The sequence below is a fragment of the Formica exsecta genome, unplaced genomic scaffold, assembly GCF_003651465.1.
Source record: "Formica exsecta isolate Colony F162 unplaced genomic scaffold, ASM365146v1 scaffold122, whole genome shotgun sequence".
Lineage (NCBI taxonomy): Eukaryota > Metazoa > Arthropoda > Insecta > Hymenoptera > Formicidae > Formica > Formica exsecta.
The window spans coordinates 2,270,736-2,284,827 of record NW_021848556.1 but is presented as its reverse complement, the minus strand read 5'-3'; the positions used below and the strand labels follow the sequence as shown (position 1 = coordinate 2,284,827).

At 26.7% G+C, this 14,092-nt stretch overlaps 1 protein-coding gene across 1 annotated transcript; it reads left to right on the top strand.

The window, feature by feature from the left end:
- The first annotated feature begins 3,367 nt into the window (after positions 1 to 3,367).
- Positions 3,368 to 7,682, top strand: LOC115245316 (elongation of very long chain fatty acids protein 7-like). Its single transcript, XM_029823584.1, has 6 exons — positions 3,368 to 3,509; positions 3,732 to 3,907; positions 5,930 to 6,120; positions 6,492 to 6,572; positions 6,857 to 7,040; positions 7,328 to 7,682. Exons 2-6 carry the CDS (start codon positions 3,847 to 3,849, stop codon positions 7,672 to 7,674), a joined length of 864 nt encoding a protein of 287 aa, XP_029679444.1. The 5' UTR covers positions 3,368 to 3,509; positions 3,732 to 3,846; the 3' UTR covers positions 7,675 to 7,682.
- Positions 7,683 to 14,092: the final 6,410 nt, after the last annotated feature.

Below are 14,092 nucleotides of genomic sequence, written 5' to 3'. Positions count from 1 at the left end.
TAAACTAAGCCATAATTAATAAGAAGAGAATTGATATATTTATCGATATTTATTGATATTTATCATTCGAGCCTCTCTTAACTTTTTAATTTTATTATTTATTCTATGCCATAATCGTCAAATACGTCCATGATATTGCAGTTGAGTGTGCTCTTTCAAGCTAGTTTTGCTTCAAAGTGCAAGATTCTTTGTCCTAATTAATCCTTCCAAATGAAAATAGTATCAAACAAAATGCACCCTTCATTGCACTTTACACAACTATACTTTTAGAAGAAATTTCAGAATTGACCAAATATCATTAATATTGTTATGTAAAAAAGTTCTATTATTTACAGAAACTTGATCTGTAATAATTTTATTAATGAAATCAATTGTATAACAGGGATAGAATTAATCAAACTTACGTACCATCAAGTACAACGCGCCGGTATTACGTATAAATGTACGTATAAATGTGCCCTCGGGCACATTTAGTGTTACATTTATTGAGAATGGCATAAATGTGCTATAAATGTGGTTTAGAATACGATTTTCACTATAAAGTTGCGCATTTAAGCTAAAAATGGCGATCTGCCTCTAAATGTGCCACTAAATGTGCGTTCAGAATACCGCCACATTTATCGTGTCATCTAAGGTACATTTAGAGGCACATCTAAAGATAGATGTGAGCTCAGAATACGGGCCACTCCTTTTTCTCGCGTAAAAAATAAATTTTTTCGATAATCTTTCTTTTTATGTGTTTTTCTCTTTCTTTTTTTCATAAATTCCGCTATTATTGAAGAGTTATGTATCTCTTTTGATTAAACGTTTTACAATTAGATGTCTTAAGATTGCATAATTTATGATTACAATTACATTTCCTTATTCTGTTTTCGCATTCTTGCAAGAATTATAATTACAAACTTAATTGCAAAACGTTGACATCAGTGTCACGCGCGGAGTATTACAAGCATAATGTCGGATATAGCACGTGGTTAATCAGCACGACAAGCAGAGCAGTGATTGCTATTTTCTTAATGCTAATTTTATTTTCAAAAATTGATAAATGTAAAAAAAAATAAAACAGAAGAAAAAAAGAAAAATATAAGTAATATATTAAAATATATTAAGAAATATCTTGAGCATTGAGACGAGGAGATTTTTTTTAATGGCTAAACGGCATAGCACACACATATATTACCCATACATATATTCGTAATTTTTCTATGAATTACCGAATTTTATGTGCAAATAATATTAATATAATTATAAATAGAAAACTTAAATTTAACAAATATGTGTATATATATTTCAAAATATATATGTATATACTTACGATATGTATACATTTTTATATGCAAAAAATATTTTATTACTTATTATTATAAAACGCGTAGAAATTGTATAGTATTATACAAGAGATTTTTTTAGAGATTTTGGATAGCCGTATCTCTTATATTAAAATATTTGCAATTTGGTACGTCTTTATCGTGAAATTGCTTTTTTTGAATTTATCACTGTTTATTCAAGACCACCTATTATTTCCTGTTTTGTTTGACTTTTTAGATAACAAACAAATAACGTAACGTAAAAGTAACGTAAATTATAATTATTAATCGCTTTATTAGAATTAAAATATCATCAAGCAACAGTGATAGAGATGATAATGCATACAATAAATAAAATATAAATAATAAAAATATTACTGTAAACTTACGTTCATAATATTTTCTACGTGCAGATTTTTTTTTGTAATTAGAAATATTAATGTTTTTTTACACGATTAGTGATTGACTATTGTATGTTAATTAACTTATCGATCGGTGAGAAATTCGAATTAATAATTTCTATCATTTTGAATATTATATTTTAGTCGGTGATCGAATATGAAGAAAAAAAAAGTTTGTGGAATTTGAAGTTTTCTCTATTAATAAATTCTTTTAATCTTATAATGCAGTTTTCTCATTAACATTTTATATGCTCTTGATTATATATATGCAATTCGATTGCATATCGACAGACAAATTTGTACTATCGACAGGAAATGAACAAATAATTTTCTTATAGGATTCTCGTGCTACTTATTACGCAGGAACGACAAATAAAACATCATAGTCTTGTGCATGTCTTCCCTTTCTCGAATGTTGCTGATGATTGCTGCAACGTTTCATATTCACGTTCTTAACAATGTCACGCGTTTGAGCATTGTGAGTGCAATTATATTGCAATTAGCCGAGATTATCTGCGAAGAAGATGAAACTGGAGAAGTGTGTCACCGACAAAATTAGGGATTTAACAAATTTCGGAAACTCGCGATGTCGATTGCAGGACTATTAGCTGAAAAGGATATGCCAACTTTTTGATCACAACGGAAAGAAGTTACGATCTTAATATATATCTTAAATATATATTTGGACAATCACAATAAATACGAAAAATTTTTTCTTTTTTATTATATTGAGAACTGGAAATGTTTAGAGCATGCAATTTACAATTAAGTGGAAAAACTGGCAGATAAAAGCCAAGATGCGAGTATTAGTGCGCAAACTTATTATTGTTAAATTTTATTGATATATATGCATTAAAATGTGCTTTCTTTCTGGTTATTATTAATTTCAATTTGAAATTTGACTGCAACAACGAATATTGTGTATGTAAAATTTTAAAATTCAAATGTAACTTTTATATATTTATATCAATATTAAATATATTATTATCAATATTCAATAATTTTTATGTTAATAAAATTTAACAATGATAAGTTTGCACACTAATACTCGCGGCTTTTATCTGCCAGTTTCCCCACTTAATTGTTAATACTTTGAGCTTATTGCTGTTATTATTTGCAATTTACCTATAGCATTATCGCGCAACATACGATAATTACAATATAATAATTTTGGAGATAATTTTAGATATATAGAAAAAAAAGAAACATATATTTTGCAATAAAATTATTTCGTATACTGATACAAATATTAATTAGAAATTTTACAACACTATTACATTTCTATTTTTTCTGTCTATAAAAATTATCTTCCAAAATTACTTCCAAAGTGTACAAATGTTTCCCTCTTTCACATTGTATATTTTTCACGATGCGTATTGATCATAATTGCTGCATAATATGACGTAAAGAATATTATACTTTATCATACTTTATAATATTATATTTTAATTAAGAATATTATACTTTACAACAGATTGATAAAATTGATCGGCAAATAATAAAAAATCGTAAATGTAAAAATTCCTTCTAGATAATGCTACAACAGTTTTTTAAATTCAAATATTTATAAATATTCAATATTTTTCATAATTATAAGTTAAGTTGTCTGAAAGGTCAGATTTTTTAGAAGGGATAAATGTCAGTGCAGCATGTAGAGGACTCCTGTGTTTGTTGAGCAGACATGCTATAATTATAATACAATGAGATGGAAACTTTATGACGAAACGGAAACATGTCTTTGCAGTCGATTCGCGAGTTCCATAGTGGCTAGTCGCGTTGAAGTAGATTGGCGGAAAGACAGGTTAGTAAAAACATATCTTTACGACTGGCCGAGTGAAATGTTCAGCTTCAGATTTGAGATAATCAATTCGGATAACAATACGAGATAACTATTTCAATTGAAGAATTGAAAACCAAAAAATATAAGACTGAATTAATGTTTCTCCATCGGAATTATACATTTATACTGTTAGAAAATAAGAATATATCAAACTAATTAATCAGCGTTTTCATTTGTTATTAGTGTGAGCATTACGATAAGAGAGTCATAATTGCATAGCAATTTTCCTTGATCCTTTTAAATATATAAAAATAATATCGGAGTTTTCTCTCTCTCTCTATTCACACACATCATCACCATGGCTGTATTAATACAACAGTTAATAGCAGGATATAAATATATTAACGAAAATCTGGCAGGTGAGTATTTCGTCTTATCATTTACACCAAATATTAAATTTAGAATTAAAGATATTATGAAATATAAAAAAGCAATAGTTTGTGATGTCGCTGAATTATAAAAAATTAAATTTCTATATAAGAAAATTTTAATTCATTATAGATTATTTACAAATTTTGTTTATCATAAATTGCAAGTAATAAATACATAAGCATAAATGAATACATTCTCTTTTTTTACTCGTATAAAGAAAAACCACTAACACATCATCACCATGGCTGTATTAATACAACAGTTAATAGCAGGATATAAATATATTAACGAAAATCTGGCAGGTGAGTATTTCGTCTTATCATTTACACCAAATATTAAATTTAGAAAATTCTAATAATCGCGGGCTAGTAAAATTTACAAATTTTGTTTATCATAAATTGCAAGTAATAAATACATAAGCATAAATGAATACATTCTCTTTTTTTACTCGTATAAAGAAAAACCACTAACAATTTTAAGAGGAGTATTATATTTATTTATTTTAATTTATAAAATCGCTGTTGGTATATATTCTTTTATCATACATGACTCTCTCTCTCTCTCTCTCTCTCTCTCTCTCTCTCTTTCTTAATTATCAGTATACAATTAACATAAAACAATTATCAAATCTTAAATCACTTTTCTGCAATGTACTCATGCATGCATATACAACATAATAATACGTAATATAAGGTTATTTAATCGTCTATTAGAACTGTATTATTTGTCGTTTATTGTAGAAATACTAAAGAACTACATAAAGATTACGGAAAAAGAAATTCCACAGTACTATAACATTTTTCTTAACACATGCATTTTGTTTATTTAGTATCGGAATGCATTTTTTTTCGACATTGGATTCCTCTACTCTAATAAACCGTTTAACAATATAATTTTAAAACAGTTTAATAGTAAAACTAATAATAAAATTAATACAAAAACATCCATTTTAATTCAATATCCAATAAAAATAATTTATTTTCTAATCAATAAATAATATACAATAAATATAATTTTGATGTAAATATAATTAATTTTACGTTATATGTTAAGTATATCTTGAGGAATTAATTTTTTCATTAATCTTCTGGCAAAAAAAAAGTTAAATGAATATATATAAATATATATCTTTATACAATCGCATTATGAATGTAAAACACATAGAGAATCAATATAAATTTTATGATGATATTAATCATGTAATTATACAAACAGTTACAATATATTCTCATTCTTAAATTGCTTTTAAATATTTAGAATAATTATCTATGTAAGCAATTTTATCTTTATTTACAATATGTATAATTTATTAGTAATTATGTATAATAACTAATGTTTAATTTTTTTATATTGCAAGATCCACGTACCCAAGATTACTTTATGATAAGCACGCCATATTGTAGAAATACTAAAGAACTACATAAAGATTACGGAAAAAGAAATTCCACAGTACTATAACATTTTTCTTAACACATGCATTTTGTTTATTTAGTATCGGAATGCATTTTTTTTCGACATTGGATTCTTCTACTCTAATAAACCGTTTAACAATATAATTTTTAAACAGTTTAATAGTAAAACTAATAATAAAATTAATACAAAAACATCCATTTTAATTCAATATCCAATAAAAATAATTTATTTTCTAATATTCAATAAATATAATTTTGATGTAAATATAATTAATTTTACGTTATATGTTAAGTATATCTTGAGGAATTAATTTTTTCATTAATCTTCTGGCAAAAAAAAAGTTAAATGAATATATATAAATATATATCTTTATGCAATCGCATTATGAATGTAAAACACATAGAGAATCAATATAAATTTTATGATGATATTAATCATGTAATTATACAAACAGTTACAATATATTCTCATTCTTAAATTGCTTTTAAATATTTAGAATAATTATCTATGTAAGCAATTTTATCTTTATTTACAATATGTATAATTTATTAGTAATTATGTATAATAACTAATGTTTAATTTTTTTATATTGCAAGATCCACGTACCCAAGATTACTTTATGATAAGCACGCCATGGCCTTGTATAGCTCTGCTTGGATTTTATATATATTTTATTTATTATATTGGTCCGAGGTTTATGGCAAGAAGACAACCTTTCCAACTAAACAGGATATTGCAAATATATAATGTTTCACAAATTATAATAAATGCATACATATTTTATAAAGTAAGTTATGTTATACTTTTAATTAATTTTTCTGATTACATTTATAAAAAGAAAAACAGACTTTTCTATCATTTATCATTTTAAATCTTTAAAAATCATATGATTTGACGACAAAAAAACGATAAATTCATAGTTTAACAAGATATGTCCCAAAAAATGTTTCTATCTTTGCAAGTTTCTTGATACGTTTAAGAATAATTAATGTTTCGGAATATATAGGCATTTTTTTTACTATAAAAATTAATCTTTTTAATGTAGTACATATGTGGCTCAAGTAACATATTACTAATAGATTGTGCATTAATTAAAGTTTATCAATATAACGCTTGAAAAAGCATTCTATGTTTTTTAATTATATGTATATTTAACAGGCATTAACATTGGCATGGTTACGAGATTACAGTTACATTTGTCAACCTATTGATTATTCGTACTCACCAAGAGCAATAGAGGTAATTATTAGAATTTAATTAATTAATAATTAAATTTTTAAGTTAGAATTACCTAATTATATGTTGTCCATTATATTTATTTCAAAATACTATTCTTCAGACAAAAAAAAAGATAACGACAATATTATTATAGCTATTTAGCTAGTAATAAAAATATTAATATTATTACATCGATAATTCGATCTAAATCGACATTAGATGTCATAAATATCTTTAGTTTTATTTTTCGTTTACATAGAAATAAGAGACAAGAAAAAAAGCGTTTATATCTGCCTGCTAAATAGATCACCAGAGTGGTATGGTATTATTTCATGGTTAAAATACTGGATTTGTCGGAGACAATTTTTTTCGTGCTCAGAAAGAAACAGAATCAAGTGACCTTTCTTCATGTATATCATCATGTGGGCATAACAATGGGCACTTGGGGTGCCTCTAAATATATGGCTGGCGGTCATATTACTTTCTTAGGTATATATCAGAAAAATTAAATTTACGATTGTCAATGATTTGTGCTTCTCAGTTAAAAATATGCAGTAATTTTACAGATATGTAAACGTAGAATAATAATTTCTTATTTTTTATCTTTTTGATATAAAAATTGTATTTAATATGTACGGAGTGTTTACGTTATATATTGGGTTATATTAAGAATCGAAGAGTTGTATTCGTCAGAAATGCACGATTGCTAAATGAGTCTTTTTTGTAAACAAGATCTTATATTTTGCGGTTAATTAATTACAAATATTGTATTTCAGGATTGCTCAATACATTTGTACACGTAATAATGTACACGCATTATCTGCTATCGTCTATGAAAATAGATACAAGTTCATGGAAGAAGTACATCACTCAGTTGCAATTGGTCCAATTTTTCCTGATTATTTTACACTACGGACAATTAGCCTGGGTGAAAGATTGCGGCTTTCCACTTTGGCCAGCATATATAATGATACCACAGAATTTCTTTATGATTATACTATTTGGGGACTTTTATTATAAAATGTACATTAAAAAACAACCGGCAATTAGAGTGGCACTGAGGAAGACGGAAACAAATGGCATTTCTGCTGACGTCTCGAAAGAAGGATTGAAAGAACAATGAATTCAAAGTATAATGTGTTGTTTAGTACTTCTCTCTTTTGCTCCCTCTCTCTCTCTCTCTCTCTGTTTCTCTCTTTCTTTTTTCTCTGTCTTTCTCTTTCTTTTTTCTCTGTCTTTCTCTATCTTTATTTATATATATATATATATATATATATATATATATATATATATTCTTTTTCCTTTTTTTTATTTTTAGCACTAATATTAATGTATTTCTCAGAATTAGTTAATTCGAAAAATCTTTTATATGCCGAATATTTGATGTTATATTCTTGTAACACACATTTTTTTAAACCTTTATTTTGATAAATTGATTATTAAGTTAGTATGCTCGTTACATATAAATATATTTCAATATATGTAAAAAAGTATACACTGTAAAGTATAGCTTTTTGATATCTATATTACAGAGCTATTTTCCGCAAAACTAGTAATATTCTTGAGTTTGTGTATAATGCAACAATCAATTAATCAAATCATTTTTCGGAATTACACTTAGTCTGTTACTCTAATATTAAATTCTAATTGTAAATATGTATTCTCTCATCGCGATAGTATCGTACAGAATTTTGTGAGTTAAAAAAAAACAATTTTTGTGAGATAAATACAGAAATGTGTTGTCTGAAATAATATAAGCAATAGGAATGTAGCACATACATTTATAAAAACTTTTTCATTTTTTTATTTTTCTGTCATAAAAATATGCACTTTACATTTTATTTAATGCCATTCTTCAATTGCAATTGTATACTTTGCATTTGTTCAATATTTTTGTGTAATAAGGACAATATTAGAATTTTACTTATACACTGTCGGCCAAAAGTTTGGATACACTTGTCTATACACCTATGATTTATATTTAACAGGACTTCCTTACTCCCCAGGAAGCTTTTTTGGTATTAATCAATTAGTTTATTCATGACTTATATTAAATATTTAAATTTTATTGATCTCTAAAAAAAATCTAGCTTCTGTGGAAATAAGAGCTTGACAGAAAGATTCGAACTTCCTGTTCATCATCTGCTAGGGAGTTATAGCAACAATTACAAAATACGTGGTCTTTTCTAGAATAAAATACCGTTAATAAATTAGTAGAAAGAATGCCACGACTTGTAAAAGTGGTCATCAAAACCAAAGGTGCATTTTTTGATGAAAAGAAAGTTTAACAACTTTTTGTTAAAAATGTGTTAGATTCAAGTTATTTTTGTTTTATTTAAATTTTTTATAGTTTCCTTATTAAAATAATCATTTATCTTTAATGTAAATACAAACTACATCGATAAAAGTAATTTTTTAAATAATATCTAGTCTTCTAATGCTGTATCCAAATTTTTGGTCGGCAGTGTGTATATAATGCAAAGTATATATATACATACTGTATTTGAATATATTGTAATTGGAATAATGTAAAAACGCAAAAATTTCAAGTTCAGAATCACAGAATGTGATTGTAAGTTTTCATAATAATTTTTATTTTAGATAATTATTTTCATATTTTCAGCAATTTGAAATAAACATTTACAATATCAGAAATGTTTGCATTAAAAAAAAACTCTAATATCGATGTAATTGAAATACCGTCATTATTGATTATCATCATATATTATGTGTGAGTGATATAAATATCATAAATTATCATATTATAAATTATATATATCATATTTATAGTATAAATAAAACGTGAAGTGCATATTTTTATGGCAGAAAGATAAAAAAATGGTGAAATGGTGAAATTTGTATAAATGAATGTGCTACAAATTCCTATTGCTTATATTATTACTTCTAAATAGAAATTTAATCAAATATATAAATTATGGTACATATATATATATATTATATAGATATGGGTATGCGTACATTGATATTAAACTATAATGTATTTTATGTATTCTATCTATATACAATACTTAAAAAACATTTAAAAAAATTATATATGTTTAATGAAAAATTACTAGTTAAAATTATATAAATCTTGTATCCCATCATATACATATATCTCTTTTGGTCATCATTATGTCTGTTTGAAGTGTCAAAAAACATTATTCATTTTTTCCGGCGATATTGCGATCTAAATATTGCTACAATGTTACTTTAATAATAATTAAAATGCGACTTCGTCAAAAATTTTACAAACAATATTTAATAAAACATAAAAAGTTACAAAATTAAATTATATAATTTAATTCTGAGAACAATATAAAAAATTTGATGCGAAAAAATGACCAAATAAGCGTTTACAGTTTGTCAGAGCTATATAAAAAGTTTGTTGTATATTTTTGGACCATCTTCGATATCGAAATGTACCGGTAGTCTTCTCCTCTCTTTTTCTTTCTTTTTTTCTCTCTTCTGTGACTTATCCATTTCTCGTATGGTTGTATTAATCTTGCAACATTGGTTTCTTGATTTTATTATCCGGTCGATCGTGAGCCAAATAATTAATTGTACCCGTGACCGTGGACGAAATGCTAACGGCCTACTTTTTTTGAGCACATATACCAAATGGGGACGAGCGAGAGAAAAAGGAGAAACAAGGTGGGGAAGTACCGAAAGAATCGCGTATATGCACAGCAAGTTCCGTTTTTGTTGTAAGGTGCCGTTATATTTGATCTTGGTTCACGATCTCGAAGATCCGCCCATAAAAGATCATCACAATTTCTATTTCAGTCGCTTCACAATCGGACAGAAATGCATGATTAAGAATGTTTCGCTCTCTTTGTTAATAAAAAGTACATACATAAAGTATCTTGAAGTTATTTGTGTGTCTAATATATCATGAATAAAGACAACTTTTTTAATAAATAAGGACATAAATAAAGACAATTTCTTCTTTATAAAAACAACTTCTATAAAAAAATTATGAAAATTGTAGCAAATTTGAGGCATCGAACTAACGATATTATGGCTTATACAAAAATATACTTTTTAACGGTATTTTCAGCTTGAGTATGCGTGTATGTATATAATATTAATCGTGAACGCATAAAAATACAAGATAAAATCATAAAAATGGATGTGAACGTAATTCAGTGACAATAAAACGTTGTTTTTAGTTTCATAACTATTTTATGACTGTGTCGTAGGAGCTCATAGAAGCAAAAAATTCGATAAATTTTTAACTTCTTGCGCTGAAATGAATATAACATGTTAATTATTATTTCTTCTAATTGTAAGTGTTTTTTATTTTAAATGTAGGAATAACGTACGTAGCATCATCGTCCATTTTACTAGATGAAGTAAGTATGCATTTCAATCAGCAAGCAATATTCTACTGTGTCGTATTGCAGACAAATGCGTTTATAAATTCTTATTAATTTATGACTGTATATGCAACCCGTCTAAATGATTTATAGAATTGATTTCAAGTTGAAGTTTGCTGCTTTGGATTGGTTTGGTAAAAAATTGCTTTGGATGGTTGAATACGTGCACCTGTGAATTAATTGCCTCCACAAAAGGTAAAAAATTGAACGTGATGAAGTAGAAGAGGTATATTTTTTCTTGTCTCTTTGTTTTTGTGACAAAATCTTTTTTCAAGTTTTCAATGCCAATGTGTTTAGAATATTCCAAAATGTCGATAAATCATATTCTTAAAAAATGTCTGTATGTATATATGTATGTGTGTATGTATATATGTACGGAATGTATATTGTATAACCTCTAACTTCCGCAATTTTTGAGATATTGGGCTAAATTTTTTTAAAATTAATAGAGTATTATTAAAGGATGATTGATATTGAATTTGGTGAGGCTCGGTGAAAAAATTCATTTTTTATAAAATTTTGAATTTTTTGAGAAATGTTTGTATACGTTCTAACTTTTGCAAATTTTTAGATATTGAGTTAAATTTCTTTACATAAATAAAGTATCATTAAAGGATGGTTGGTATTGAATTTGGTGAGGATCGGTGAAACGGTTCATTTTTTATAAAATTTTGAATTTTTTGAGAAATGTCTGTACACGCTCTAACTGATGTCGCAAATTTTGAAATGTCGGATTAAATTTGCGTTTGTCATCAAAATAAAAAATGCGTGCAAATTAGAAAATAGCACATTGCTTCTTTATCTTTTTATTTCGCTCACAAAGCTTCCTCTATGAAGAAGCCAAAATTGAAGAACCCGCTTGCTTTAAGGAGCTTAAGCTTTGTAAGCGGAATAAAATGATGAGGAAGCAATGTGCAAGTTTCTAATTTGCACAATTTTTTTATCTTTTTTCCGATTTTTAGGATTACCCAGATTGCATTTTTCTTCTAATCACAAGAAATACGATGTAACTTTATCACCTTTAGTATGTAAATCTGAATCCGCTAAAATCTTGTCAAGGATATTCTGACCATTTAACCCACTACAAAGAGTACATAATCCTACTTCTCTGCTATAAATCGTTAACTTACTTCCTAGTTAAGAATGATGGAAGGCTATATCGAACATTCCAGGTCGGTTTTATTCCTAATACCTCCGGGCACTCGCCCCTCTTACTAGCCTGGTTGCCATCAGCGTCGTAATTATTTAACCTTTAACTTATGATGGCATGCCAGCTGGTTCGTGTATAAGATCGTTTCCAACAAACAATAAATTTTTGTCAGCACGTCAAAGAGTGCGTGATGCGCAAGAGAATTTTACGACAGTCTCCCGTTATTTAGATAATATGCGGCGTTTGTGACTTTGAACTATTTGCGATTTTATCTGAAGCTTCAAACTATCTAAAATTTCAAATTTATATATGTACATATAATTTTTTTATTAATAAACCAGTCAATATCATAAACTTTTTAGATCTTTTAAATATTTCTCATAATTAATGGAATATATATACAGAATAAAATCATAGTGATAAAATATTTTTTTCGCTATAACAAATTATTATAAAATGAATCTGATTCACACATATTATTTATATCATTTTATCGCTTTTTGCACATTAACTGTGTGTTTAAAATAATTAAATATACAAAATAAATAGATAATTTTTTCGTACTATTAACGTCCGGTCGATATTCTTGAATGTTCAACATTGTTGCAGTAGTAAAATGTTGCGATGGCGTCATCATCTAACGGTGTCATCAGTCATGCTTTCATTCTTTTGTATAAACGTTAGGACATAAACGCTTCTATATGTTTTCCAATTACAGTAACACATTGAAATTTAACGTCAGAATGCGATATTTCCTCGCTGCGAACTGCAATAGCCCATCCGTCTGATAATTGTAGCGTCGTCATTAGTGGATTAAGTCACACATTGACTGATTGTTTGCAAATAAAAACGGGAACTTCTGGCATAAATTCTAGATTTTCATGTGTGTGTGTGTTTTCTCTCTCTCTCTCTCTCTCTCTCTCTCTCTTTTTCTACTTATTAGCTCGCTTATTCCGGACAAACAAGAAACTGACGAAAAAGATTTGCGTTCTCAAATATACTAATCTTTATTTTTCTCGCTTGTTTTTTTTAAATAATTAATGTCTTCTCTCTTCCTCACTTTATCTATTTCCCGGTTTTACTGCTAGTAATAATATTTGAAATACATACACACACACAGGCTTGCCCAACTTTTACTACAGTATAATCGATCTTCATGGCCGATAGACATACATCGATTGACCATCGCATTTCTTTTTTTAAAGTCAATATTGTCTCTGATAATAAATTCAATATTATAAATTTAAAAAAAAACTGTAACTAATAAAAACTATAAATTTTATTTTTTATCAGTTAAATATTTTTTTAGTTTATAATTAGCTGGATAATGCGTAAGATACTTTATGAACTTTAAAAAATGCATCAAAATCAATATTGCCTCTGATAATAACTAGTCGAAGGTTTGTCAACAATTTGTACCATTTTGATATCAATTCAATCAGAATTTTAATTTTACTGTAACATTTGATTTTCAACGTTAGTTCGACGTCATATCATTATATATTTCTGACTGGATTATATCCAAAATTTTAAACTATATCATGTATAATTTTTACCATTTGTAAATTTGCATCATATTTATTTGTGATAATAATAAAAAAATTACTTACAATCAATTTAAATAATCTCAGATATTACAAAACTTTCAAAAATAATAAGTCGATACATACACACACACAGGCATGCCCAACTTTTACTACAGTATAATCGAATTTAAACTATATCATGTATAATTTTTACCATTTGTAAATTTACATCATGTCTATTACTGATAATAATAAAAAAATTACTTACAATCAATTTAAATAATCTTAGATATTACGAAACTTTCAAAAATAATAAGTCGATACATATAATGCACGAAGATCAACCTTCGACTTGTTTTCCTCCAATTCAACAAGCTCTCAACCAAACGTCGAATCAACATTTAACTGACATTATATTTCTAACTGAGTAGCTTAAGAACATGCAGTAAAATACTTCAGTCCTGTTTTGGTTCTATATATATATAT